Source organism: Pholcus phalangioides, unplaced genomic scaffold (assembly GCF_987345545.1).
Source record: "Pholcus phalangioides strain wild (caught in Gottingen) unplaced genomic scaffold, Ppha-v1.0 ptg000017l_1, whole genome shotgun sequence".
NCBI classification, from domain to species: domain Eukaryota; kingdom Metazoa; phylum Arthropoda; class Arachnida; order Araneae; family Pholcidae; genus Pholcus; species Pholcus phalangioides.
The window spans coordinates 64,927,494-64,955,360 of NW_028301610.1; the positions used below are offsets into that span (position 1 = coordinate 64,927,494).

At 37.7% G+C, this 27,867-nt stretch overlaps 1 protein-coding gene across 1 annotated transcript in view; it reads left to right on the forward strand.

The window, feature by feature from the left end:
- LOC149074642 (uncharacterized) overlaps window positions 1–27,867 on the forward strand; it is a 233,868-nt gene that overhangs the window by 21,813 nt on the left and 184,188 nt on the right. The window contains exon 3 of the mRNA XM_089247053.1: window positions 21,288–21,348. Within this exon, the coding sequence (XP_089103179.1) occupies window positions 21,303–21,348 (46 nt within the window). The 5' untranslated portion in view covers window positions 21,288–21,302. The remainder of the gene's footprint in view (window positions 1–21,287; window positions 21,349–27,867) is intronic.

Genomic DNA, 27,867 nt, shown 5'->3' on the forward strand with positions numbered 1-27,867 from the left:
TATAGAACACCATTTAAAAACACAACCAATAATACCAAATCGTGCGCCGCCGATTCATGTACGATACAAAAAAATTCAATAGTTAGTGCCACAGCACCAGTGGGGGGGGGGGGGGGGGGGCGGCAATCTTCCGCCTCTTTTCCAAAGTGGCCGGCTGGGCCTCCTGGCCTTCTTTTTCCCTGGGGAGTTACATGCGGGTGTGATAGTCATAGTTACGATTTGCCAAAAGTCATGTGCAGAGAAAAGAGCATGTGCCACATCAAAACATATACAACAGATACAAAAAAAACTCTTGGTCCTGGGAGGCCGGGCCGTCATGGCTTCGTGGAAGTTTCTGTCTATGCATCAACTATTTCCTTGGTCCTCAGTTGCCGAGTGACGGGTGCCAATAGACCAAGATCTTCCGGGTCCCTCGAGTATACCAGTTTTGTGTGTCGTCTTCCCGTTGGAAATGACCGTGACATATGATCTTTCGTATTGTGCGACGTCGGAGAGGCCAGCCATAACCCTCGGTCTTTCGTTGATGTCGGGTACTTCCTTGTTGGTTGCGCGCTCGAGAGTCCTCGCTCCTACCCATGGGCTCCAAGTGACTCTCTTCGTACTTCCGGGGTCCCTTCGATGGGGCAAGGCTTCATTGGAGCAGGAGTACTGTGGTGGTGGGTTGGTAAGATGCGGAGTTAGAGATGGGAAGAGTTCAGGATACATGGGTTCAAACCCACCCACCTCCAGATAATTACTTTTTCATTCTCGTCTTCGCCGTCGTTGGGAACGGACGTGCTTTTATCGCGCTCCACTCACCGACCAATAGAAGAATTTTTATCCGAAACCGTTGCCGGGGGATTACCGAAGGATTATCAGTCACGTCAGTGCGCCATTTTGTGTTTTTCTTCGTTCTTGTGAGTTTTACATAGCGTGTTGTTTATTTTTGGGTCATATTCTGCGGTGTTCTCTTTCTTTTCTAGCACACGTTGGATTGCGAGATAAGTGGTTTTTTTTTACTATATTGCTCTCAATTTTTTTAATTTTCGTTGTGTGTTTTCGATCGACTTAAATTTTTTTTTCTCGTTCGCATTTCATTTTCATTGAATTTTTGCCAGGTTTGTGTTTTCTTGCTTCTCTGATATAAATTCGTAGGTTTTTGGGACGTTAGGGTTAGCAAACAGTATATATCTTTTCCCAGGTTCTCTCAATAACTTTGTTTTTCCTTCCACTTGGGCCTATATTTGTAGTGTTAGTGTGATTTGCGATAGTTAGCTAATTCTAATAAGTAAAAATTGTACTTTGTAGCTTAATACTTTTTTTAGAGTGTGTTCTATTTTTTATATACATATTTATTTTATTTTTCGTGATTTAGTGTTGAGCATCCTATTTTACGTAATTTTTTCGTACATTATCTTACGTATATTTCGCATAGTAATGTATTTTACGTTATTTTAATTTCCTGTTAACGTTTTTCATTTTCCTTTTTTAAGTATTATTATTATCTAGCTTTAGCAATAGTGTTAGTATGCCTCGACCTCGACTAGTGTTGTGTAGAACTTGCAACGGGAGGTTTCCCTGCTCTATGGGTATAGTAGCTGATAGTTTCAATTGTAAAGGGTGCTTGGATAGGAAAAGGCTGGAACTCGAGGTCGAAGCTTTACGGGAAAACGTTATGGTACTAGAGGGCCCGGTTATAACGGAGCCTCTGGTCGTCGAGCCACCTGTTGATAAAGAAGCAATCTCCACGGACAACGACAGTTTAGAGGGCGAATGGGTGGTCGTGAATGAGGGGGATAGTGATAGGGGTTTAATCATCGGCGATTCTATGGTTAGGGAACCGAGTGTGTAGGGATTTTCGGGTTTTCGAGCGCTGTTGTCTTCCTGGGGGGGGGGGGAAGATTGGCAACGTTCGAGACGTTTTTCATCGCCGAAAGTTGCCCTTGCGGGTGATTCTGTGGGTGGGAACAAATCAGGTAGGAGCGAATATTAGTGAGTGTCTGTCAGAGTACCAGGATTTACTATTATCCGCTAGGGAGGGGGGGGTTCAGATGTGGCAGTGATTCCAGTGCTGCCAAGGGGTAGTAGGGGGAATAGGATCCACCAAACCGGTCAATTTGTCGCAATCAACTTGTCGCGCTCAACTCGTCGCGCATCAATTTGTCGCAGTGCCAATTCGTCGCGATACAAATTCGTCGCGGTACAAATTCGTCGCAGAGCCAATTCGTCGCGGTACAAATTCGTCGCAGAGCCAATTCGTCGCGGTACAAATTCATCGCAGAGCCAATTCGTCGCGGTACAAATTCGTCGCAGAGCCAATTCGTCGCGGTACAAATTCGTCGCAGTGACAATTTGTCGTGTAACCAATTCGTCGGGACGTCAATTTATCGCAGAGTCAACTCGTCACGCGATCTGTATGTAGGTTTTTTGTCTCATACGTGAAAAAATAAACATGAAGTAAAGTTTTTTTCCATCAAGAAATGCACACAGTTTACTAAATTTTTTTTTTTGTCATTTCGAAAAAAATCATCGAAATTACATCGAAATTAAAATTACAATTGATATTAATGTTTTATTATTTAATTATTGTAAATGTTAAAAAAATCATTTTTTCTATGATAAAATTTTAAAATTCTGTAAAAAAATGTCGGTGTTTATGATATTCCCCAAATTACAGTACAGCGGAGGCTGTCTTTAAGTGTAAACTTGTATCTGTCCCATGTGGAATCGAGACTCCCACCAACATTAACCACTACAGTATCTCCACAAGAACCTGAAATAATTAATAATTTAATTTAATTAATATTTCATTTTCACCGGATAAGCCACACTTGTCGCTTTCTCTCGAGATTTCCATTACTCGTAGCGAGGGGAGTTGGGGCGCACACCGAGATGATAAATTGCGATCACATACATTTTCAAAATTTAATTTGCACCGGATAAGTTGCTCAAGTTAAAAACTCAAAAAATCCAACCAATAAAGTTCATAGGTTACATTCGAGCAAATGCAACCGATAATCTTATTGGTTGAATTTTTCAAGTTTTATAAAAGGACTTTTAGAACACTTTCATAGTGTAATGCTAGCCTTAGATATATTGTCGGTAAAAAATTCCTCAAAGATGTATTCCCTACATGGCAGATACATATTCAATAGTGAATTAGGGCCATTCAAGTATTACGTAAGCAGATTTTCAGCCATTTTTGACCCCCCTCCCCCTTGTCAGCAAAAATCAGCAAAACACTGACCCCCATCCCCTCCCCCGTCAGCAAAATTTCACCAGCAGCTTAGAATATTTCATATCTTCAAAAAGGGGTGGTTGATGACGTAAGCGACCTTCAACCCCCCCCCCCCGCCATCAAAAGTCAACAAATCCGAAACTCCCTCCCCGATCCTGACGTAATACTTGAATGACCCCTTAGGCAAATTGTGCTTTGGGATTGGCATTGATCCTAATTTATCATCTTGGTGTGTTCCCGCAACACCCCTCGCTGCGAGAAATGGAGATCCCGCCAGAAAGCGGGAGTGCGGCTTATACGGTGAAAATTTAATTTTGAAAATTTATTTTATCGTAATTTATCATCTTGGTGTGTTCGCCCAACGCCCCTCGCTGCGAGAAATGGAGATCCCGCCAGAAAGCGGGAGTGCGGCTTATACGGTGAAAATTTAATTTTGAAAATTTATTTTATCGTAATTTATCATCTTGGTGTGTTCGCCCAACGCCCCTCGCTGCGAGAAATGGAGATCCCGCCAGAAAGCGGGAGTGCGGCTTATACGGTGAAAATTTAATTTTGAAAATTTATTTTATCGTAATTTATCATCTTGGTGTGTTCGCCCAACGCCCCTCGCTGCGAGAAATGGAGATCCCGCCAGAAAGCGGGAGTGCGGCTTATACGGTGAAAATTTAATTTTGAAAATTTATTTTATCGTAATTTATAATCTTGGTGTGTTCGCCCAACGCCCCTCGCTGCGAGAAATGGAGATCCCGCCAGAAAGCGGGAAGTGTGGCATGAATACCATGAAAACTGAATTTTGAAAATTTATTTGATCGGCGTACTGACTCTGCGACAAATTTGTACCGCGACGAACTGATTCTGCGACAAATTCGTACCGCGACGAACTGATTCTGCGACAAATTTGTACCGCGACGAACTGACTCTGCGACAAATTTGTACCGCGACGAAATGAGTCTGCGACAAATTTGCACCGCGACGAACTGACTCTGCGACAAATTTGTACCGCGACGAACTGACTCTGCGACAAATTTGTACCGCGACGAGTTTGTAGCACGACGAATTGACGCTGCGACAAATTGATTGCGACGAATTGTCGCGCGACAAGTTGATCGCGACGAATTGACCTAGACCCGGCGATTCTATGGTTAGGGAACCGAGTGTGTAGGGATTTTCGGGTTTTCGAGCGCTGTTGTCTTCCTGGGGGGGGGGGGGAAGATTGGCAACGTTCGAGACGTTTTTCATCGCCGAAAGTTGCCCTTGCGGGTGATTCTGTGGGTGGGAACAAATCAGGTAGGAGCGAATATTAGTGAGTGTCTGTCAGAGTACCAGGATTTACTATTATCCGCTAGGGAGGGGGGGGTTCAGATGTGGCAGTGATTCCAGTGCTGCCAAGGGGTAGTAGGGGGAATAGGATCCACCAAACCAATATAGGCCTGAAGGACATTTGCTCCTCACTTGGGGGTCACGTTCTTGGAGCTTCCTGCATTTACCGATGGATGGCTTCGTTCGGATGGGATCCATCTAAATAAGAGAGGGGTCTGGGAGGTTTACGATAGTCTTAGGTCAGGTTTTTTACTCCCAGACCACGCAGTCGGGAATGCGGGTTAGTTAATGATAATCACAACAGTACTGACGGGGAGTTACCCACCTCTGACTTGGATGGCTTCTCGATTGACACTAAATCACCGGGCAAATTAAAATGTGTGTTAATAAATGACAGGAGCTTGGGTAATAAGAAAGATTTTTAGAAACTATGATAGTTGTGGAGGGCTTGGATCTTATAGCCATTACAGAATCTTGGGCAAACGATGGGGATGAATTTTTCTTACACATCTCAGGATACGATACTTTTTTGAGAAATAGATCTGATAGGAAAGGGGGTGGAGTGTTGATATACGTGAAATCCTGTTTGAAGGCTAGAGAGTGTAACGTGCAGAGAAGTGATATTGAAACTATATGGGTTGAACTTGAGAACAAAAGACGTCATAAGCTTATTGTTGGGGTTTGTTACAATCCACCAAATAGGGATCAAAACTACATCGCCAAATTGCATGATGAAATTTCCTACATGTGTAAGCGAAAGAGGGTTCTCATACTAGGCGATTTCAATTACCCAGGTATTGATTGAGAGAACCTTTCATCTGGAAATCAGTATGAAAGAGACTTTCTTAAGTTGGTGCTCGAAAATTTTTTGTATCAGCATGTATCAGAAGCCACTAAGAGTACTGCTATTTTGGATTTAGTTCTTACTAGTTCTGAGGATCTCGTTGAACATGTTTCGGTGGGGGAAGAGTTTTCTTCCTGTGATCATAGTATCGTCAGATTTCACTAACTTTTCCTTGGGTAACGTTCATAACAAAAGACTGGTTCCTTGTTTTCGGAGAACTAACTTTGATGTTTTGAGAAGAAGGTTCGCGGAACTTTTCAAAGACCGGTTGGAATCAGTAGGGGTGGTAAGTCAATGGGAAGAATTTAGTACGTAGCTGTCATCTGTTTTGCACGATGACATACCCTTTGTTCGAAAAAAGCGTGTTTGTACATCGCACCCTCTATGGTTCACGGATAGCGTGCGGAACCTTTATCTTCAAAACAAAAGAGCATTCAGAGAGTATAAAAGTGGACGAGGTGACCTAACATTGTTTACTGATAAAAGAAGACTGTTGAAGAAAGCGATAAGGGATAGTAAAAAGGAAGTTGAATCTAGGTTGGCAGATAAAATTGGCTCTGACCCAAAATCATTTTTTCGATACGTCAATAATGGATGTAAGGGGACAGTTGGCCCCCCTCTCGATAGGAGGCTCTAGTGTAGCGAGCAATGTATGCATGTGTAGTGCTTTCAATGACTTTTTCGCGTCGGTTTTTAATGGAGATAATGATATTCGATATATGGGTGTTGCATGGGGTAATAAAACGCTCAACGATATTCAAGTGGAAGACGTGGAGGTCCTAAATCTTCTAAGAAATGTATGTGCAAGCAAAGCACCAGGACCAGATGATATCTATCCCAGGGTTCTCAGGGAAGGTTCTAATGAATTGTTGGGGCCAGTCGCACAGATATACAGGAGTAGTGTTGCTGAGGGTATCGTCCCGAGAGATTGGAAACTGGCTAACGTTGTTCCGATATTTAAGAAGGGTAGTAGAGAAGTGGTGTCTAATTATCGTCCAGTGAGTTTGACGAGCTCCCTCTCGAAAATTTTGGAAATTATCATCAAAAGGCAGTTTGTGAAGTGGATAGACGAGAATAATGTATTGTCGGATAATCAGCATGGGTTCAGGAAGGGGAAGTCATGTGTAACTAACCTCCTTTGCTTCTATGATTACGTGACTAAGGCTTTGGGTAAGAGCAAAAATGTCGACGTTGTTTACCTTGATTTCCAGAAGGCATTCGATCGGGTCCAACATGGCAAACTCTTGAAGCGTTTACACGAGATTGGAATAGGGGGCAACTTGCTGAAGTGGATAGAATCGTGGTTAAGAGATAGGTCGCAACGAGTTATGGTGAACGGGGCATTCTCTGGTTGGACAGACGTCACAAGTGGAGTTCCTCAAGGAAGTGTCCTTGGCCCCATACTTTTTTCACTTTTTATCGACAAACTCGATCAGGGTATCGATGGAATTACTAGCAAATTCGCAGATGATGTGAAGCTAATGGGGGTAATCGGGAATGAAAGCGATAGGGAGTTGCTCCAGACCAACTTAAACAAGATTGCAGCATGGGCAAATGAATGGAGCATGACGTTTAGCGTAGATAAGTGCATGGTCGCTCATTTTGGTTCGAACAACCCACGGTTCTCTTACGAGTTGAATGGTGTCACTATCCCGGATGCAACTAGAGTCTCCGATTTGGGAATTCTCATTGACGAGCGACTTAAGTTTTCTGAACATTGTTCAGCGGTTGTCAAAAAAGCGAATAGAATGCTTGGTCTCATTTTCAAAAAGGTCTCTTCGCGTTCTCCTAAAGTCATTCTTCCGCTTTTTCGAGGCTTAGTTCGTCCTGGACTGGAGTATGCGGTAAGGTTTTGGAGACCATACCTACAGAGGGACATAGACTTGGTTGAAGGGTTGCAGAGAAGAGCTACGCGTGTCCTTATTGGCACACAGGGCTTGAGTTATGAAGAGAGACTTCATTTTTTGAATATGTTTACATTGGATGAACGCAGGTGTCGAGGAGATATGATCGAAGTGTTCAAAATTTTCAATGGGATGGATAGGATGGACCATGAACTTTTAGTACACCGCCAATCGACTGCTTTTACAAGGGGACACCAGTATCGATTGGTGAGGGACAATGCAAGGTTATGGTGTCGCAGGGAATTTTTCTCTAATAGGGTTGTTAATAAATGGAATAGCTTACCCCCGGAGGTAGTAAATTGTAACACAATTGACACGTTTAAAAAGAAATACGATAAACATTTTGGGGTAAATCGAGAAGCTGTCCATTCTTAGAATAAGACAACCATAAGTATTCTTTATGGGCATTGTATAATATTTTATCATGTGTATATATTGTTTATAATTTGTGTTAATTGCATTTTTAATGGGGTTGCTGTATTTTTGAAACATATGACATCCATATTTTTATGGGCATCTTTTTATCAGCCACCTCGTTGGGCATTTTGCCTGTTGTGGCGTTGTATTTGTATTTGTATTCATGCGAATTAGTTTGAGCAATAGCCCTTCGTGCCAAACTTTATCGGAAGATTTCTGGAGGTCAAAATAGGCTATTGCTGTGATGTCTCTGAAATTAATAGCTTTCTCTAGACACTATGAATTTAAAAAGTTGTGTGTGTCGTCGTAGAATGTTGATTACAGAAGCAGTGCCGTCTAAACGCATGGGCTCACCCGGCCGCCTCAAGAGAAGTGGGACCCTCAGTAAAACGAGAAGTAGTTGAATTTTTCATTGATATTCCAGCAAAACCACTTGGCCTGGAGGCCCAAGATGCTCTTAAGACTGCCCTGTACGGAAGCCGTGTTCAGGCCTTATGATTTTGTGTTCTTCAGTGTATTTATTGATGCGGGCCGCTACAGTTCTTCCGAAAAGTTTACCAAGGGCGCTTAAAAGTGATATGGGGTGCCAATTTTGAGGCTGGTGGTTGTCCTGTCCAGCTTTTGGGATCACCTTGATCGTTGCAAGTTTCCAAATATTAGGAAAAATAATTAAGATGTAGAAGTTTGTTAAAAATTTTGATTATGTATTCAAGAACAGATATGAGGTTGCAAGACTTCTATGGAAGGCCGTGGCGGTACCATCTCTTTCTTGTGCAGATGCAGTTCTGGTCTTGGACTAAACAACCAGAAGGGCTCTGGAAGCTGCTCAGACCTCGGTTTGTAGATTCGCCCTCGGAGCGACCTCACTCGCAGCAACGTGCGCATATTCAAGGTGAAGTTGGTATCTCCACCTTTGAAGTAAGGGAAGCAAGATCAAAACTATCATACGTCGCCCGACTTTGGTCACTGGATGATCGTAGAGTGGTGAAAAAACTCATCTACTCTTTCTAATGTCTCCAAAGGACATCCTGGTGGCGTAGGACCAACTTCCTCGGTAAAAAGTATCTTAACACGCTAGTGCTATAAAACATCCAGCGACCAGGTCCAGCAATTAAAACATCGATTCGCAAGAAGGCCCACGAATTGTGGAGGCAAGAAGTACTAAAGAAATCATCATTGAACTATTATTGCAGGAAGTTAGCCTATTCCTGGGAGAGCGCGTATGATGGATCTCTTCCATCAACACTCTTCTTCAAAGCTCGAACTCGCTCACTGGAGAAAAACCACCGCCTTGCTAAGTTCACTGTGAACATGGTCGCTACATGCCCTCTGTGCAGGATGAACGAGGAAACCATAGAACACATCCTATTACACTGTCCTGAATTGTCACGCTGCCAAATGTACCTACACGAGCCTCCAGATGTATATGACGTGTTGCTTTTAGACTCGGTCTAAACATAAGACCATCTGACAAGGAAAAAATCGTGAATGACACGAAAGCACTGCTAATGCAGTGGCATAGCAAAAGAAATTAACTATGATAAGAAGAAGCACCGGTGTTGCTGTGCTAGCCGTTACAAAGGCATCCTTATCCTTATAAAGATAAACAAATCCTATTTTAAGAGCGGGAATCCCGCTGTTTAAATTTTAATCAACGCTAAGCACATTTGAATCATAAATTGTGGGGAAAAAAATCGAAATTTATATTCACTGCCATATAAAACAAAAAAAATGTTGCTAAATCTAACATCTCTCTCACAAAAATCCCCTTTCAACAAATTGTTAAAAAGTTATGATTTTGTCCAATTTAGCTCTGAGACAGTTACTTGAACTTGATTTTACCCAAGGAGAAAACCATTTCATTGTCGGAATTTCCAATTGCAGAAGAATTTGGGAACAAATCAATTGTAACCAGTGGACAGCAACAATGGTTGGTTCAAGAGGTCTTTGGTTTGAGTCCCTAAAGAGAAAGTCATTGGAGGCATCACCTCTTAAAGTTGGCTTCTAACTGTTGGTCCTCGTTCAGTTTGTCTTCCAGCGCATAAAATGACCATGGTCTGATCAACTGGAATGAACGACAGAAGTCTTAACAAATATTGATGTATTAAAATCTTCAAAACATATTGAAAAACGTAAGCAATGTCAGCCTTATCCCAGTATTTTGTAATCATATTGTAACATACAGGATATATTTGAGCATGGCATGCATTATAAAGATGACCATAAATATGATTTCAAATCACTTTTGGATGCTAATAGATACTGGTTTTAATCAAAATGTCTTAAAAAATTGTCAATTTCTACAATCAGGCAGATTTATAGTTTTGTCCCCTGTGGGCAATACAAATTTGTCTTCCACTCATTCCAGTCTAGGAACAGCTATAGTATAATCAGTGGCGTCTTAATGCATGAGTGCACCTCATGATATGTGGTTACATTTTCCAAGATTAAGCATCTGAATTTGTAGGCAGGCTTGTCCAACCAGTTACAGGTCTCAGAAAAATAACTTTGCCCGAGGGCCCATGATGTTTTAACGATGGCCCTGGGTATAATCCCTTTTTTGGCAATTTTTTTTTTTTAGCGATTTCCATACCATCCTGCTGGTGTTTTTTTTCCTGCTTAAACATGACCAGCTATTTTCTTCCATTGCCATTTTTTTCTATCGAGAGATGAAAGAAGGGTCTGTGAAAGTGAAGTTACCCATAGAGGTCACTAGTAATAAAAGGCTTTTGTATAGAGCACAACATTTGAGTCAATTCAGTCTGTTAGAATTTTAAAGTTTTTTGTTCGTTTATACGTTGTATCATACATTGGCCTATCATTTTCACAATATGTTACATTCAGTTTTTCTTGGAAAATCTCTCTCTCGGGTTGTACATTCATATATTTGCATTTTTATTAATTTTTTGCATACTAGCAGTTTTGTTTTAATCTTGCAATCGTGTTTTTATTGAATCCAGAGACCATTTTTTAGCCCTGTTTTGTTACTTAAAAGATAGTCCTGTTTTTACTTACATTATAGAGGATATTTATTATTCGAGAACCATTCTACACTATTTGAAAGAGTCCTGTTTTCATTCCAGAATAATGTTTTCATTTATAACCCTTTTGTTCATTTTATAAAATATTGCTTCAATCCCATATCTGGTCTAGAATGTTTTATTTTGAATCTTCATGTGTTATTTAGTCTTAGAATATTTTGTTTTTTATTGTTTTGTCATTCATTTTTTTATAGCCTTTTTTTTTCTTTTTGTTTTAAATAGCCACGTATTATCTCTCTTCGGTGATGTGTTAGAGATTTTTTTTTTCTTTGGCAAGAATGATGTCCAAAAGCATGACTCCATTTCCACTCTTGGTCTGGGTTTGTTTTTGATATGACAAGTGTAAAAAACTTGTTAAACTGTCAAAAATTGATTTAAACTGTCAAAAATCTAAATGAATGCTTTTGGATAATGTTTTGAACACAATAGATATACACTGAAGATCCAAAAAAACGTACACCTGCCTAATATCGTGTAGGGCCCCCGCGAGCCCGCAGAAGTGCCGCAACACGACGTGGCATGGACTCGACTAATGTCTGAAGTCGCGCTGGAGGTAATTGACACCATGAATCCTGCAGGGCTGTCCATAAATCCGTAGGAGTAAGAGGGGGTGGAGATCTTTTCTGAACAGCACGTTGCAAGGCATCCCAGATATGTTCAATAATGTTCATGTCTGGGGATTTAGGTGGCCAGCGGAAGTGTCTAAAGTCAGAAGAGTGTTCCTGTAGCCACTTTGTAGTAATTCTGGACGTGTGGGGTGTCGCATTGTCCTGCTGAAATTGTCCAAGTCCGTCGGAATGCACAATGGACATGAATGGGTGCAGGTGTTCAGACAGGATGCTTACGTACCTGTCACCTGTCAGAGTCGTATCTAGACGTATAAGGGGTCCCATATCACGCCAACTGCACACGCCCCATACCATCACAGAGCCTCCACCAGCTTGAACAGTCCCATGTTGACATGTAGGGTCCATGGATTCATGAGGGTGTCTCCATACCCGTACATGTCCATCAGCTCGAAGCAATTGGAACCGAGACTCGTCAGACCAGGCAACGTGTTTCCAGTCCTCAACAGTCCAATGTCTGTGTTGTTGGGCCCAGGCGAGGCGTAGAGCTTTGTGTTGTGCAGTCATCAAGGGTATACGAGTGGGCCTTCAGTTCTGAAAGCCCATATCGATGATATTGCGTTGAATGGTTCGCACGCTGACACTTGTTGATGTTCCAGCATTGAAATCTGCAGCAATTTGCGGAAGGGTTGCACGTCTGTCACATTTAATGATTCTCGTCAGTCGTCGTTGGTCCCGTTCTTGCATGATCTTTTTCCGGCCGCAGCGATGTCATAGATTTAATTTTTTACCGGATTCCCGATACACAATGTACACTCGTGAAATGGTCGTACGTGAAAATCCAAATTTCATCGCTACCTCGGAGATGCTATGTCCCATCTCTCGTGCGCCGACTATAACACCACGTTCAAACTCACTTAAATCTCGATAACCTGCCATTGTAGCAGCAGTAACCGATCTAACAACTATGCCAGACACTTGTTGTGTTATATAGGCATTGCCGACCGCAGCGCCGTACTCTGATTGGTTCCATATCTCTTTATTTGCATACGCATGCCTGTACCAGTTTTTTTGGCTCTTCAGTTTATTACATGATGAAAAACTTACTTTTTCGCATATTACGATGTTTTATTTTTTAAAATTAATTTATTGCAATAATTAAAACAAAATATAATTTGCAATTTTGAATTTTTCAACAAAAAGTCTGGAACATATAGAATATAATTTTATGGTTTGTTTATTTAAACTACTCATTACCTGTGTTCAATTTGCTAAGAAAAATAGATTATTCAAAATATGATTCTTATTGCATCAAAGGGTTAGGTTTTTGACTTCAGAAACCAATGTGGTATTAACCCTCAACTGGCGTGGTGGGGTCATTTTGACCCCACGCATTGCTAAACATGTCACTCCGTAGCAAAAGAAATTCATCCGGTGGATTGTTAGTAGTACCTTTCAAGCAGGTTGTTTATACGTTCTTGACAAATTTATGTTTTTCTTTTTCTTTCCATTATTTTATTCGCCAAAGTTTCCGCGGGATCAAAATGACTCCACCTCGTCATTTGTGTAAGACATTTTTTGTCTGACGGCCGTATTGTTGAGATCCAAATATTGTCTCGGAAGAGCACCAGTTTTCTTGATAACGGTTTCAAATTAATGGTGAAACATGGGATATCCGAGGTGAGCATGAGGATAGTAATATTAGTGAATTGTACATAAGATCTGTGTGATCGATATTTCACGGTATTGTTTGTGTGTGCAAGTACAGTGGAACTTTGGTTAACGAGCAAAAATTAAAAAAAAAATTTGACTCGTTTAACGAGCGATGGTTTGTATTACAAGCAAAAATTTTGAGTTTTTTTAATTTATTTTCATGTTATCGCAACTGAGCTGATGGTTTTTTGCTTTCGCCCACACACACGTGTTATGGAATTTTGGGTAATATCCTCCCCTACGGTCTCTGGCAAGCAACCTCAGTCGGAAAATTGACACGTGCGAGTGTGAATATTTATGATACAAAATTAGATGTAGCATAGCAGCGATGCGTATGTGCACTTGAAATTTTTTTTTTTAAATTCTGTTTGGAAGAAAGCTTTGGGTTGATTGCATTATTGAACGTGATTTTTGAAAGGACTAGCTCATGCACAAGAGCCACTACTTGTTGAAGAGATTTTGTGCGTGGGGAAGAGACCATGGACTGGAGGTGAATGAGGATGTCATTCAGGAACTAGTGGTGAAAAATGTCTAGAAGTTGACAGTAGATGAAGTGATGAATCTTTTTTGCACGCACCAGCAAAAGTTTATGGATCGTATTTCGTCTGAGGAAGAGAAAAGTAAGGAGGAGTCCCTTACACATAAAATGAGATTAGAGAGATGTGTGGAATATGGGAATCTGAGCAAAACTCTGTAGAAAAGAACCACCCAAATAAAGCTGTACCCAACGTGCAAGCAATGAATCTGTCCAACAAACACTGCAATTTCCCATTTCTCAGAAATCTTAAAAAAGGCAAATAGCAAGTGTCATTGGATTAGAAGTGTAAAATTCTCGAGAATAATCTTTCGGAGTAGGACTCTGGTAGTACTAATATTATAAATAACTTCAGAATATTTTTATAAGTTCTTGATGAGAATATTCTCCAGTTATTTATAATATAGTTACATATAATATCCTTGAGAATATTCTCTGGAAGGACTACTTTCATAAATTACTGGGGAATATTCTTATAGAAGATAATAAGAATTATATTCTGAAGTTATTAATAATAGTCCTTCCAGAGAATATTCTCCTCGATGAGAATATTCTTCAGTTACCAAAATCTTTCCGGAGAGTATTATCAAGAATATATGTAATAACGTGTATTATAATAATCTCAATAACTTGAGAATAATTATAATTTTCGATAAGAATATTCTCTAATAATTTATAATAGCAGTCCTTTGAGAGAATATTCTGTCTCTCTCTTCCCGTCAAGAAGATAGGAATATTGAAGTTCGTAGACACCACAATATTAAAGTTTGAAAGCAAGAAAATGAAACCAACATGGTTGATTTTCACAACTTTTAAAGAAATGTGAGTGATACAGAATTTAAATGTGTGCATTGAAAAAAAACAACAGTTCTGTATCTTCTTAGAATGAAGGTGATTATATAAGAATAGCTTCCTTTATCAATCAATTTTGGTTTAATTTCTTTTGTTTTGAACGTATTTCTGAAAATTGATCTAATTTTAAAATTTTTTAAGGTTTTAATCTAAAGGTTTCTAAAATCTTTATACCCGAACTTTTAAAACCTCTCATCATGACCTGGAGAATATTCTCGAACTAAAAGTTGTCATTGGGGGTGATTATACCAAAAATTGTTTTGTTGTAAATGTTTCAGGCAATGAAAACTGATTTATATTTCACAACATAAACAAAATTAGTAAAAAAAATTTAAATTACTTAAAAGAGAAAATTAATATTCTCCAACTTTTACAATCCAGGAGAATATTCTTATTCTTCGAGAATATTCTCACCTCGCATCTCTACATTGGGGGGTCATTCAAGTATTATGTCATCATCGGTAGGGGGTTAGGATAATGCTTACGTCATCGACCACCCTTTATGAATATATGAGTTAGGATTAAGAGGGGCAGAGCTGATGACGAAATTTTGCTGATAACGTGGGGGGGGGGGGTCAAAAATGAGGTTTTTGATGCGACAGTTTAAACTGCCATGCATCAAGCCTCTCAACCCTACTCTTGGTGACTTCTTGAGATTCTTTTTTACATTTTTTCCCCAAAAAAAATCGCTAATGCATTCCCAAAAAGACATCGTACTATAGCTGTTCTCTAGTCTAATTTTCTTGACCCACTCATCCCTCAAATTGGCAGTCCTGCGCTATAGCCTACTTAGCAGCTTTTCCTCTCCCAGCGATGCTGCTTTATTCTAATTTACCTAGGTCCCAAGACCCTGGTTATTGGCAAAATCTGAGTGAATTTGGTATACAACCCGTTATTCAGGGATGCAACTAGATATCTCGTCATCTTAGATTAGGTTCCGACTGACATGATACGGTAAGCATCACGTCAACTCGAAGCGGATTGGTTAAACTTGAAATTCAGGTTTTCTACCGATTTGCATCGAGTTGCATGCTGCATTGTTTGTTGTATCATGCCAGTGTGAACCCAGCCTTAGTCTTCAACAAACCGATGATTATATCAATATATCAATACAATATACGTAGCAAGGCTGGTCATCCTCTGGCAGTGACTTGAAACGATAAACAAGTCTTGCACAGTTGTCTGTATTCGAAAGACTGTATTGCACAATGCACAGAAAGTAGAACAGCAGCGATCTTCAGCTAGTTATTCCCAGCTACAGCAGCAGGCAAAAAAATTTCAGATTTCTGTGGGATCATGTGGCTCTTGCCATATTTGCGCAAGTCATGGGCGGAGATATGGGGGGGGGGCCCCAGCATCAAAGGTAGTCGACTGATCTAATGTATATATGAATTGACATAGTCCCCCCCCCCCCAGACTTCCAAGTCTATCTCCACCTATGGCGCAAGTGCAGTATAGTTTACTTTTTCTGTGCCATTTACTCCATTGTTTTTCCTCTGCTCTTGCATGAACATGGATGTTGGAAATTTGATAATTGCCATCTATGGGTTGTGATGGTAAGTAGTAATCAATGAAATATAATGATTCACTTATTTACAACAAGAATGTCTTAGAGTTTTGTGTCAGATGTCTCATTAAGTATGGACTTTATTAAATAAATTATTAAATTGATAAAATTTTTGAAATTTCAGTTTTTCAATATTTCCTTTAGATTATTTAATGAACCCACTTGTCTACGTGGAGCAAAGTGATAAAATGAGTAGCATGTGGAAGTTACTTTCAGTGGACGACATCGGGCACCCTTTGTTGTTAGACTCAATGTCGACTGTTGTCTCTAGTGTAGCTTGCCTTATTTTGTCGCTTCCAGTGGATGACTGACTTAAAATGCTTCATTTGTACTTCAAGGTAGTAAAACTATTTTTCAAGGTTACGTGATCATAATAGATGGTAGAAAGAGGGAAAAATAAAGTTGGAGGTTTTTCTGTGTACTTTTTCTTGGAACTAGGAAATCACTCATCCCACGAGGCGCTGAACTTATTTTTTTCCATCCTTTTCTGAAATTCCAAGTATTTTATATGCTGTAGCACATCAGCACCATCTCTGTGAAAAGCATTTGAAAATGAACAGTAGTTAGTCATATTTTAAAATTACCTTAATTCTCCATAATAAGGCCACGGCCCATACAGTTTTAAAAGTTAATGTTCAGCTGTGTTAGTTTTTCAAAGCCGTAATAACCTGTTCAATAACTTTTTGTTTCTGACTTCAAGGGCTGGTAATGAATTTTTATAAATATTTTTTTACGTATCTCTGTTTATTACTGTTAATTTTTTTTTCTACCATAGGATAATTTAATGTTTGATCAGTTTTATTATCAAATTATTGAAGAAACCTTGAATAGTCAGAAAAATTATCAAAATTAGGTTTTCTTTGTTTTACTGTTCTTGTATTAGTTTCTGTTCTTTGCCACATTCTGAAAAATGACCAGAGAACATATATCCTAATAGGTTATTCACTGAAAAAAAATTACAGTAATAATCACAATTTATTATTTACAAAGATTCTGTGTTTCTAAGGTTTGACAAAATGGGAAAAAGAAATTATCCAATCCATTTTACTCAAGTAAAATATACAATATGAACTCTAAAAAAAATTATACAAACCCAAAAAAATATTTTAAGCTGTTGAATTACATATTGAATTTTTCATTAATTATAGGCCTAAGGACTACTTCTTTTGCGTTTTTGTTTTTTCCACTTTACTCTTTTTTTGCTTAATGTTCAACATTTTTCATAAATTTTAATACTCAATAAGAATTTTTTTTGAAGTAGCTGGAAGAGGGCACTAACAGCAACACATTTTTCTCTGTAGGCTCGATTGACAAAAAATTTCTGTGGTGGTGCTCCTGGGGCCCCACGATTATTTTTGCACTGGGCTCCACATCTGGTATGGAGAGTCCTGGGTAGCAGGACATAGTCACTGGCTACCAATTTCTTATTGTGTATATCTTTTTCCTCCAACTTCCCATTCACATTGAGGCCAAATCTTTCTTTTTAATGGCAATTCCTATCACTGCTATCACACACACAAAAAACATTTAAATTTTGGTGTAGTCTTGTTCCATACGAAATATCATGAAAACTACTTTTAAATTCAAACTGAGCGTCATTGCCAAATTTTCTACTATCATTCCGTTAAAAATTAAATTTTTACTGTACAACACTCACATACTTCCTCACTCACTTACTGTCATTTGATTTGGAGTCGTACATCATCTGCAAATCTCAATAATTCAGCCACCATCCAGAGACGCTTCCTGAGAGCAATTTCTCATTATTCCCCCTCCCATACTACTAAGATCCTTCCTGTTCAGTCTACTTCATGATTATCATCTTTCAATTTTTATGTTTGAAGCAATAAAACTCCATGTTCTCAGATATATTATACAACTGACTTCTATTAACCACGAATATAATACCCGTAGACGTGACTTACTTTACCCTGCTGCAGCTCGCACTAATATGCTTTTCAATAATATAAATACTACAGTCCCACAATGGTGGAATATGTTACCTGCCGCTTTAAGAGAAATTAATAGCTATGCATGTTTAAGACCCATCTAAAGAAATATTTAACACAACAGCCATCTGAGATTTAGTATATTTCTTCCTTTTTTCCTCATAATAGCATCAATTTATGTTGGTTTTTTTTTCCGACTTTTTCATTTTGTTTTCCTGATTGTTTTTGCCAACTTTCCTTATCGACCACGGAGCTCGTCAGGGCATTTCTATGTCCTTTTCTTCGGGGCTTGACTGTACGTGTACAGTTTTTTTGTTAGATTGTTCAATGCTCTCACCTGTATCAATAATCATATAAGTTTTATAATGCACTGTAATATTCATGTACGGAAATAAATTGAATTGCATGTTTTTCATTTGTGCTCATTGTATTTCACTGATTCGAGCATATATTTCATAATATTGTATGACTTTAGTCATATTTTCATAGGCAACTGGAATAGAAGGCATTACATTTTTAATATGAATAGTTCTTTTTAGACCATAGTTTCCCAAACTTGTTCCATCGCCCCCTTCATTTTTTTTTCTTCCTATTGCCACCAACTCAAGCCAACCCATAGGATCCTATACTAAACCCAAAACTTCTACTGCCATCTTGGACCATTCTGTCGCTGCTGCCCCAGGGGGCAATATTGCCCACTTTGGGAAACATTGCTTTTGACTATATTTTGAGGCATTTATAAAAATTCTGCATTCTTGTGACTCGTATTTAAATTTCAAAGCATTCAGTAAGCTCCAGACATCATTGCAGAAATGTCATCAGGTTGTCATTTCCAAAATAAAGATGAAAAATCCATTCTCTGTCTACTCAGTAATTTTTGTGTCTGGCTGCAATAGCTTATACAGGGTGCATAGCAAACAGGGTATGGCATTTTACTGGTGAACCGTTGATCCTAGAGGCATACTTCCAATTATAAAAAGTTTCCAAATAACGTTTAGCACTCAGATATATCATTCTTGTTTCAAGGAGTTGTATAGTTATTAAAATAAAAAAATTAACTCTTTATACAGTCCCTGTGTGCCCCAAAACCCAATTAAGGAGTTGTTGTCCTGTTTTTTTCTGATTCCAACTAAAAAAAAATCCACATTTCTAAGTGGAATGTTAACTGAGATATTTGAATATGAAATAAAGGAAAGTTGGGGAAAAAACAGCATTAAATATGAAAAACCCGTTTTACCTGCATTTAGAGCTTTTTCTTTCCACTTTACTCTTTTTTTCGAATTCAAATACAGTAAAACCTTGTTATTTGTCACCCTAATAAGTCGTGACTCCAGTTAAGTCGTCGTTTTTCTTCAGGCCCATCTAGCTTTCATAGACAACAATGTCATTAAACCCTCATTTACTCGTTGCTAATTTCAGTTTACTTGTCATTATTAAAAAGTTTGAGAAGAATAGATTAATTTTATGGCTCCCTTTTAAAAAAGAGCTCATTAACAGCATTGACGTATGCTTAAAATTCACCATTAAAGCCTCGTGTACCAAAAGAGAACAGTTCAAGTAACAAAAGTTACGCTGAAAAAGTTCATTTGCCAACTAAAATTTATGAAACATTAGGGGACTGTTTGAGCTAGACCTGATTTTAGCATGGGCCCCCAATAATTTAGGACTTGATTTAAACAAAATGTTTAAAAACCAGATATTTTATAAAAGTTGATGCCTAATGTGTGCTTTTCCTTACCCAGAGCCCCTTCATGTCAAAAAGGACTGTGTTCAAGATTACTTTGTAGTTAGTACGTGAAAGATTACCTTGATGAATTTTACTAGAATTACCTTGTAGCTGTATCTCTACTACTGATGAAGAATTAAAACACATTAAATTTCATGTATATGTAAAATTAATGAGCGATAGTTCTATTGTGAAGGAAAAGCTAACTATTCTAACAGTTGCTCTGATTAGTCTAGATTAAAAATTACTAGTATAAATCAAAGTGTACCAGTATATTTTACCACAATAAATCAAGTAATAAGAGCTCAAAAAAGATAAAAATTTTAATTTTTTTTCTTTTGCAATATATAAATTTTATTGTAATTTCAATTCATATTTTAATAAATGATATATTACTTTAAATTTACACGATTTTCACAATATGGCACATTGAAACTTGCGGCACTTTGGTTAAGTCATCACTCCTCTTTAGCTGTCATATGTTTTCAATAACATGAGGTGACGACTTATCAAGGTTTTACTGTATCTCAATGAATATTGCACTTTTGGTAACGTGGAACTTTTTGTTAGCATCAGGAGAGACGGTAATAACTTCATAATTTAATAATTTATAATTAATATATTATAATTAATAATAATTAATTTAATTAATAGTTAATTTTTTTATTTTAATAACTATACAATCCCTTGCAACATGAATGGCATATCTGAGTACTACATGTTATTTGAAAACTTTTTCTAATTGGAAGTATACCTCTAGGATGAAATGAATAATAAAATGCCAGATTTCAAGTAAGTAACTACGCTTAAAAAAAGTTTAGGTTACGATACTAATTTCTTAGTCGACCTGGCATCTGGGATTTGCCAAACCTTGGCTTTAGTACTATAACATTGCCTTAAGATCACTGTTCAATAGTTTCATGATAGAGGCCTATTCAAGTGAGTAAATAAAATATGTACAATATACAAATGTTGCATTATAAGAAATAAATTTTTTTAATTATAATTTAACATCCATATTTTTTTATGGTCATCTGTTTTCAGACACCTCATTGGCAATTTGTCTGTTGCAACCAAAGTACATATATTGGGACACAATTGGCCTAAATTGTGTGCTTAGCAGATTACGTTGAATATATTTAGCATAGACCTTTTTTTATCACTTTTTATTTACATGCCTGTCTGACATGTCACAACTCTATCATTTTTTTCATCAATATATTTTTAAAATTTGCTTGAACAAATTTTCATTTCTAAAGAAAATGTCCTCCTGGCTGTCTCCAGCTTATTTTTCAAATTTTAAAATAACTTTATCGTAAAACAAAAAATATATTCTTATTCTCAATAATCTAGTCAACTTGTTAATTCATGCTCAGAGGGACACCAAAAAAAAGTTTAAATTATCCAAAGTTTGAATTATCCAATTAATCTATTTTTGATCTGTAAAATTACTGCAAATTGCAATTTAATCATCAATGTTCCATGTATGATTAATGATTGATTTTAGCTGTTGCATTATTCCACCACTTTGAAATCGGCATCACTATAGAATTTTCTGTTTTTTAATGTATTCATTCTGTATGTTTTGTAACTTCAATTTGTTGCTTGTGGATCAATGAACAATTTTTCATCTTAGCAAAAACTTGTAATCATGAGACAGAAAGCCAGAAAAGGATGGATCATTCTGTATTTGAAAAGTATGCTTATATTTTATCTTCCAAATTATTTTTATTATTGCCAGTATTCAAGTTAATTTTCCATTCCATGCAATGCTATCTGCAAGTTCTTTTTTTTTTTTTTCTGGATGTTTAATAATGTTCAATGTCCATAAAATATAGTATTGTGAGAATGCAAAAGTGACGCTAATGTATGTCTGACTCTTTTTTTTTTGCCTTGACTTATCTGATAAAATTATGTGCTGCAAAATCTTGTAAACGATACATGTGAGGTGAGGTGAATCTGGTTATGTCAAATCAAACTTGACAATCTAGAGGTTTCACTTCTATCGTATAAGATTCTGATGTAGATTTTTTGTAATACTAAAAATTGATATTTTTGGTACGTAATGTAGGCAAACTTTTTTTTAATGTTTAAAACTCTACATTAGAAGCATGTTCAGTAACTATCATTATTAAATTTATCACATTTTGTTTTATATTTACACAGGAAATTGGCAAGAAATGTAGACGAAAGTTGCTTCGTCACAAAATCTCTCATTATCTGTTATGCTTATAACTGGCAATGTTGACTATGGGCAATACATATAACATACAGGGTGAACGTTCGAGTCCCTCTGTTGCATTTTACTCGTGAACCGTTGATCCTAGAAGCATACTTCCAGTTAGAAAAAGTATCCAAATAACTTGTGGACTTCAAATACAGCATTCGTATTGCTGTATAGTTATTAAAATTTGGAAAGGAAATAAAAAGTTGCCTTTTTTCTCTCTTTCGAGGCCAATAAAAAAAATTCCACGTTTCAATATTCACTGTGGTATTCAAAACAAATTAAAAAATTGGGGAAAAGTGGGAATGGGTCAGTTCGTCGCACTCAACTTGTCGCAGGACAATTCGTTGCATTCAATTTGTCGCAGGCTCATTTCGTGGCGGTACAAATTTTTCTCCGACTCATTTCGTCTCCGTACAAAGTTGTAGCGAAGTCATTTCGTCGCGACAAATTTGAATTGCTTTAAATTTCATGTTTGTTGTGATCTTATAAATATGATAGTTGCTTTAGGCATAAAAAATTTTTTTTTTTCTCATTTATTGTAAATGTTCCCCCTGTTTTAGTTTTTAACAAATGAAGGAAAGTATTCATTGAAGTCATCGAGGGACATTGGAACATACACCAAGATTGAGATCCAGTAATTTTTTTAAATTTAATTTTCACCATATAAGCCGCATTTCTACCGGGATTTCCATTTCTTGCAGTGAGGGGCATTGGGGAGCACACCAAGATAATAAATTAGGATCAAATAAATTTTGAAAATTTAGTTTCCATCATATATGCCGCGCTTCTCGCTTTCTGTAGGGATTTCCATTTCTTGCCATGAGGGGCGTTGGGGGTGTACATCGAGATAATAAATTGCGATCAATGTGCCCCCCCCCCAGCAGGATGTGTGTGATTCACTATTAAATGTATCCATTCAGAGAATATATCTTTGAGGAATTTTTTATCGACAATGTATCGATATTTCCTGGGTGGAGAGGTGGTATGCGGGCTTCATCCCAAAATGACAAGTTCAAGTGAAAGGGCGTAACCAAAATTGAGTAATTTGTGATCAAGAACATGAATTGGAAAGGGAGAAGAGAAGCAAGGTTTGAATAGCCCACAGGTGGGAAAACTATAAATCTGCCTCTGATTATAGCCTACATTTATTAAGATAATTTTAATTTTTAAAAAAATTTGTATCGTACATATAAACACTCTCTACAATATCTAAACCTTTATTTTCAGTGCCTTTGAGTAACATTTTATTTAAACACTTACATAACGTGAATATCGTAATAAAAAGCCAGATGATGATTAATAGAATAATAGGTGATGCTATTTTAAACTACCATAATTTTTTTATTTTTTTAACGATTTGTAGATTTCAATTTATTGCAATTTAAATTGAATTCAAACAATTTTATTTAAAAATTACATTATTTTTTGTCATCCGTATAATCTGTATCTCTATTTTATGATACAACAAAAAACTGAAAGAAAATTAATAATAGACTAATTCATTCAATTGCATTAAAAGTTTTTCTAATTTCGGAACATGAATTATGGGGGAAAACTTTTAAAAACACACGCAAACCAACATATCGTTTCAACGTTCGGTTTTGCAATATTCCATGTTTTTGCCAACAGAAAAATGTTGACCAAGCACACCAACCTTGTACCAAAAACTTAGATGCTAATGAAAACTATGTGAAAATATTCAAACAAGCCAGCCAGAGATATGTGACTGATCATAAGCATAAGATTAATGGTTATATTATATCTATGCGACTGTGAACCATAGGCCTAGTCGTTTTTCTTATTGGTGATTACATGGACTTTGTTGGTGCTCATCCTGTGGGCAATATGAAAACTTTATCCAATCGTCATTCATAAGCACATTGTACATTTCTACCCTTGATCTGCACCCAACTCTCTTCGCCGTGAGAAATAGAAATCCCAACAAAAAGCGGGAAGTGCAGCTTATACGGGGGAAAATTAAATATTAATTTAATTGAATTATTAATTAATTAAATATTTCAGGTCTTTATGGAGATACTGAAATGTCATCACAGCAAAAATCAATTATTTAACATTTCAAATTTTTATAAGTGAATTTTCACATATAGTTAAATTTTTGAATGTAATTGATATTGTAATTTTAATTTCGATGACCTTTCCGTTAATTGCGTGTACACTTTTGTTCATGTTTTTTTTTATTTCACGTGCGAGACAAAAACCTACATACAAGCTCGCGTGGAACATGTACAATGAAGAATTAACGGTTCGACAAATTGATTCTGCTCTATGATATATAAATTGATGTCACGACGAATTCACATGGCGGCAAACTTGTAAAGCTACGGATTGGAGCTGCAGCAAATTTGTACCGTGACAAATTGAGGCAAGACGAGTTGGGTACAACAAATCGACTAGCTATGAGGGAAAAGTTGGGAAAGAACATCATAAACTAATGGACAACACTACTTTCCCTCGTTTTTGCTGTTGTCTCAACTTCTCTCATTTTTGAATTCAAATATTTCTACGAATATTACACTTAGAAACAAAGGTTTTTTTGTTTGTCTGAAGAGAGATACGTCTGTATAAAAAGTTAACTTTTTTTATTTCAATAACTATACAACCCATTGCAACATGAAGGCAATAACTTTCTAATCGGGTTTTGAGGACAAGTTGTTCATATAAAAAGTTGATTTTAATAACTATACAACCCCCTGCAATATACACACCATCTGAAGTCTACGTGTTATTTGGATTATTTTTCTAATTGGAAGTTTGGAAGTATGTGCCTTTAGGACCGATGGATCACGATTAAAATATGGCCAAGGGACTTAACCGTTCACTCTGTATATGAATTACATAGATTAGAATAGCATAACATGAGGGTTTATATTAATTTTGGAAACACTTAACTTCATATGGCATTGTTGAAGGGTGTGCAGCAATATTTCTCCTCCACACATATTTCACTCTGCAATGCAAGGGTTAACAATCTTCCTTGCTTGGCTTGTCAATACGTAGGAGATGTAACCTACTTTTAAGTTAAGTGTAGAAACTCCATGCTCAACTCGCAGGTAAAAGTCAAAGGCTTTAGAGTTGCTTAGAAGCATTAATGCCAAAACAAACTTGAGATATAAAATGCCTTCACTTGAAGAATATAAGTAATTCACATATATTGCTTTTGAGAGGTCGAATAAAGGGTTAAAGACTTGGGGTATGACTTGGCAATTTAGCAGCAATGAAAGTTGTTACATCTGACAAATAATGTATTTGTATATAAATCAAGACAACTACATTTTTTGTGAGAATTTACTTGTTTTCATGATTACAATACCGGGAAGGGTGTCTACCATCACGGAATGAGAAAGAAGTCCCGAAAAAGTCGCAAAATTTGAGTAAAGGTCACGGTTTTTTTTTTGATTCTCAAGAGATCTTTTTATTTCGATTTTTTTTTCCGCTAAAATCTAGGCGTTAGAGAAGCTATTTCATTCAACAGGCCAAATTCAAAGGAATACCACAATGTTTCTAAAAGTCTGTGTGGTGGCTCCTAGGATCTTCGTGACGAGCTGAAAATATTGATTTGTGCTCGTATTTATGCTTTGAAATGGTTCTTTTATATGGGAAAATATCTGCCAAACTTTTTTGGGAGCTGCCGATGAACCATGAATTACGCAAGGGAGTGACAAAAGATAACAATTGGAAAACAATGGCAAGATTGCGATCTAGACAGAGACCAAAGCATGACGATGGAGCAAATAAGCGTCTAATATCAGGCTTCTAAAAATGTGAATGGGAAAAAATGTGTCCTTCGGAAGGGCCTTTGGTCTAGTACGGCTAAACCGGGTCATGAGTGGTTCATTGTTTCATTTTTACCCATTCATTTCCCGTTGATCATATGGTATGGCATGGCCGGGCCTTCCAATCAAGAAAAAGAAATCATCCGTGCCGCGGGATTCCAAATGTTAAGAACCACTGGTCTAGTGGGCCCCACATCCAGCAATAGGCATAAACTTGTATCTGGCCCATGGGCCTGAGCCTCCCAATATTTTTGAAGACCCGGCTTGGTCCCCCCCCCCAAAAAAAAATTCGTGTGAATGGTTTCCTCATTTTGCTATGACGAAAAAAAAAAAAATTTAACCAAAAATTGTCCTAATTATGAATTAGATAATGGAAATAATCTGCTTAAAATTTTATTTTTTAAATACTCTCGATGGTCTTTGACTTTCTTGTTCCATGGCAATAATTCTCTCTCATTTCTTCCTTGTCGCTCAGTCCCCCCAGTTTCTCTCTCCCTTTTACTGTCAGAAGGCACGACTGACGAAGTTTCTTTGAGTGGGGAGGGGTCTTTTCTTTGCCTGGCCAAACTCAAGAGTCTTCTTTTGTTCACTATGACCAGGGGAAGGGAGCCGCATGATGCCAACACGAAAAAAAGCCAAATGAAAATGATGTGTGGTGGAAAAGGCACAGACACCAAAAACATTGGGGGCTGAAAGATGCTGGTTGTCCCGTATATACTGGACTCAGCGAGTATGCAGGAGACAGAAGGGGAATTGCATTGTTTTTTCGGAAATTATTGGGGGCTGTACCCCCTTACAAAATTTATTGCGGGGGCTCAAATTTCCTCGTCCCATAGGTTCCTGCGCTTATGTGTGGTGGTGGTGGTGAGAATCTGAAGGTTGATAATATTGAAATCAAGATAAGAAAATTAAACTGTGTGCAGGATAGGTCCCGGAATCTAGGGGCTGAGGCCATTTAAGTCCCCGCAAGAAATTTTGTAAGGGGACTGAGCCTCCCACCAATAATTTCTGAAAAAGCAATGCAATGCACCCTCCCTCTCTTTCGTACGTGCTTGAGTCCCGTATATATACGGGAAAACCAACAATTTTCAGTCTCCCTCCTCCCAATGTTTTCTTAAAAAATATTGGGGGAAAAACAGTACATTCTAAATGTCTATTCACAACAGAGAACCAAACGGCCGATGCCAAAACATTTTTCGAGCCTCGTTGCAACAAAATTTGACTGGGAGGGAATCAAATAAACAAGTTAATTATAATATTGATTTTAAAAAAAATGAAATAAAAAAATAAATGAACAATTTTCAAGAGACCCTCAGCCAGAACCTCGGCTCCTTAAGAACTTCAGAAGATTATGGTGATTTTATAGTTGGTTTTTTATTTTATATATAATGATCCACTTGTTGATTATGCAAAAAAAAAAAAAAAAATTTCTGCCACACTTGTCCTCCAGGTATGCTTCGATATATCTCTGAGATGTGAAGCGGGTTGTGTCCTGTCTTCAATGGTCGAAGGAGCCCCTAGGCAGGGCCAGAACTAGAGAGGGGCTACTGCCCAGGGCAGCAAAATTTAGGGGGGGGGGCGGCAATTTTAGGTGGGGACAAAGAACACTGTTATAAAATTATCGTCAAATTTGAAAGTTGTGGGGGCGAAAAAATAATGCTTGCCCTGTGCTGCAAAGATCCTAGTTACGCCTCCCTTCAAGTTTTCTTCCCGTCTGGTTGGGTGTTTCAAAGATGAGAAATGAAACTAAAATTCAATAAAAAGCTTTCACTCAATCATTGTAAAGAAGGCCTACTATACATTATTGGTATGCGGGGTCTGCAAGTTCAGTTACTAAACTCATTCATTCATAAGAAAAATATATCGCTCACAAATTAAAAAGAATTCCTTCAATTGAAAAAGTATAAATTACCTAAGGACCTTCAATTACATAAGGAAGCAGGTTGGCCACCTCTTCATAAACAGTGAAATGCATGCACAATATGGGTATATTAGTGACGCTAATGTATATCTATTTAGAATTCAACAAATCATAGTCAGTCCTCAGTATAACGTCACTCGGGGACCAAATAAAAATGACCATAAGCGGTAACTTGATAACGAGTAGTCCAGATTCACTGATTATGCTGGCAGGCACTAAAAAGGGATGATAATAGGCATCCCCAATCCTGCAGCAGGGTCTCAGGCTGGGTTCT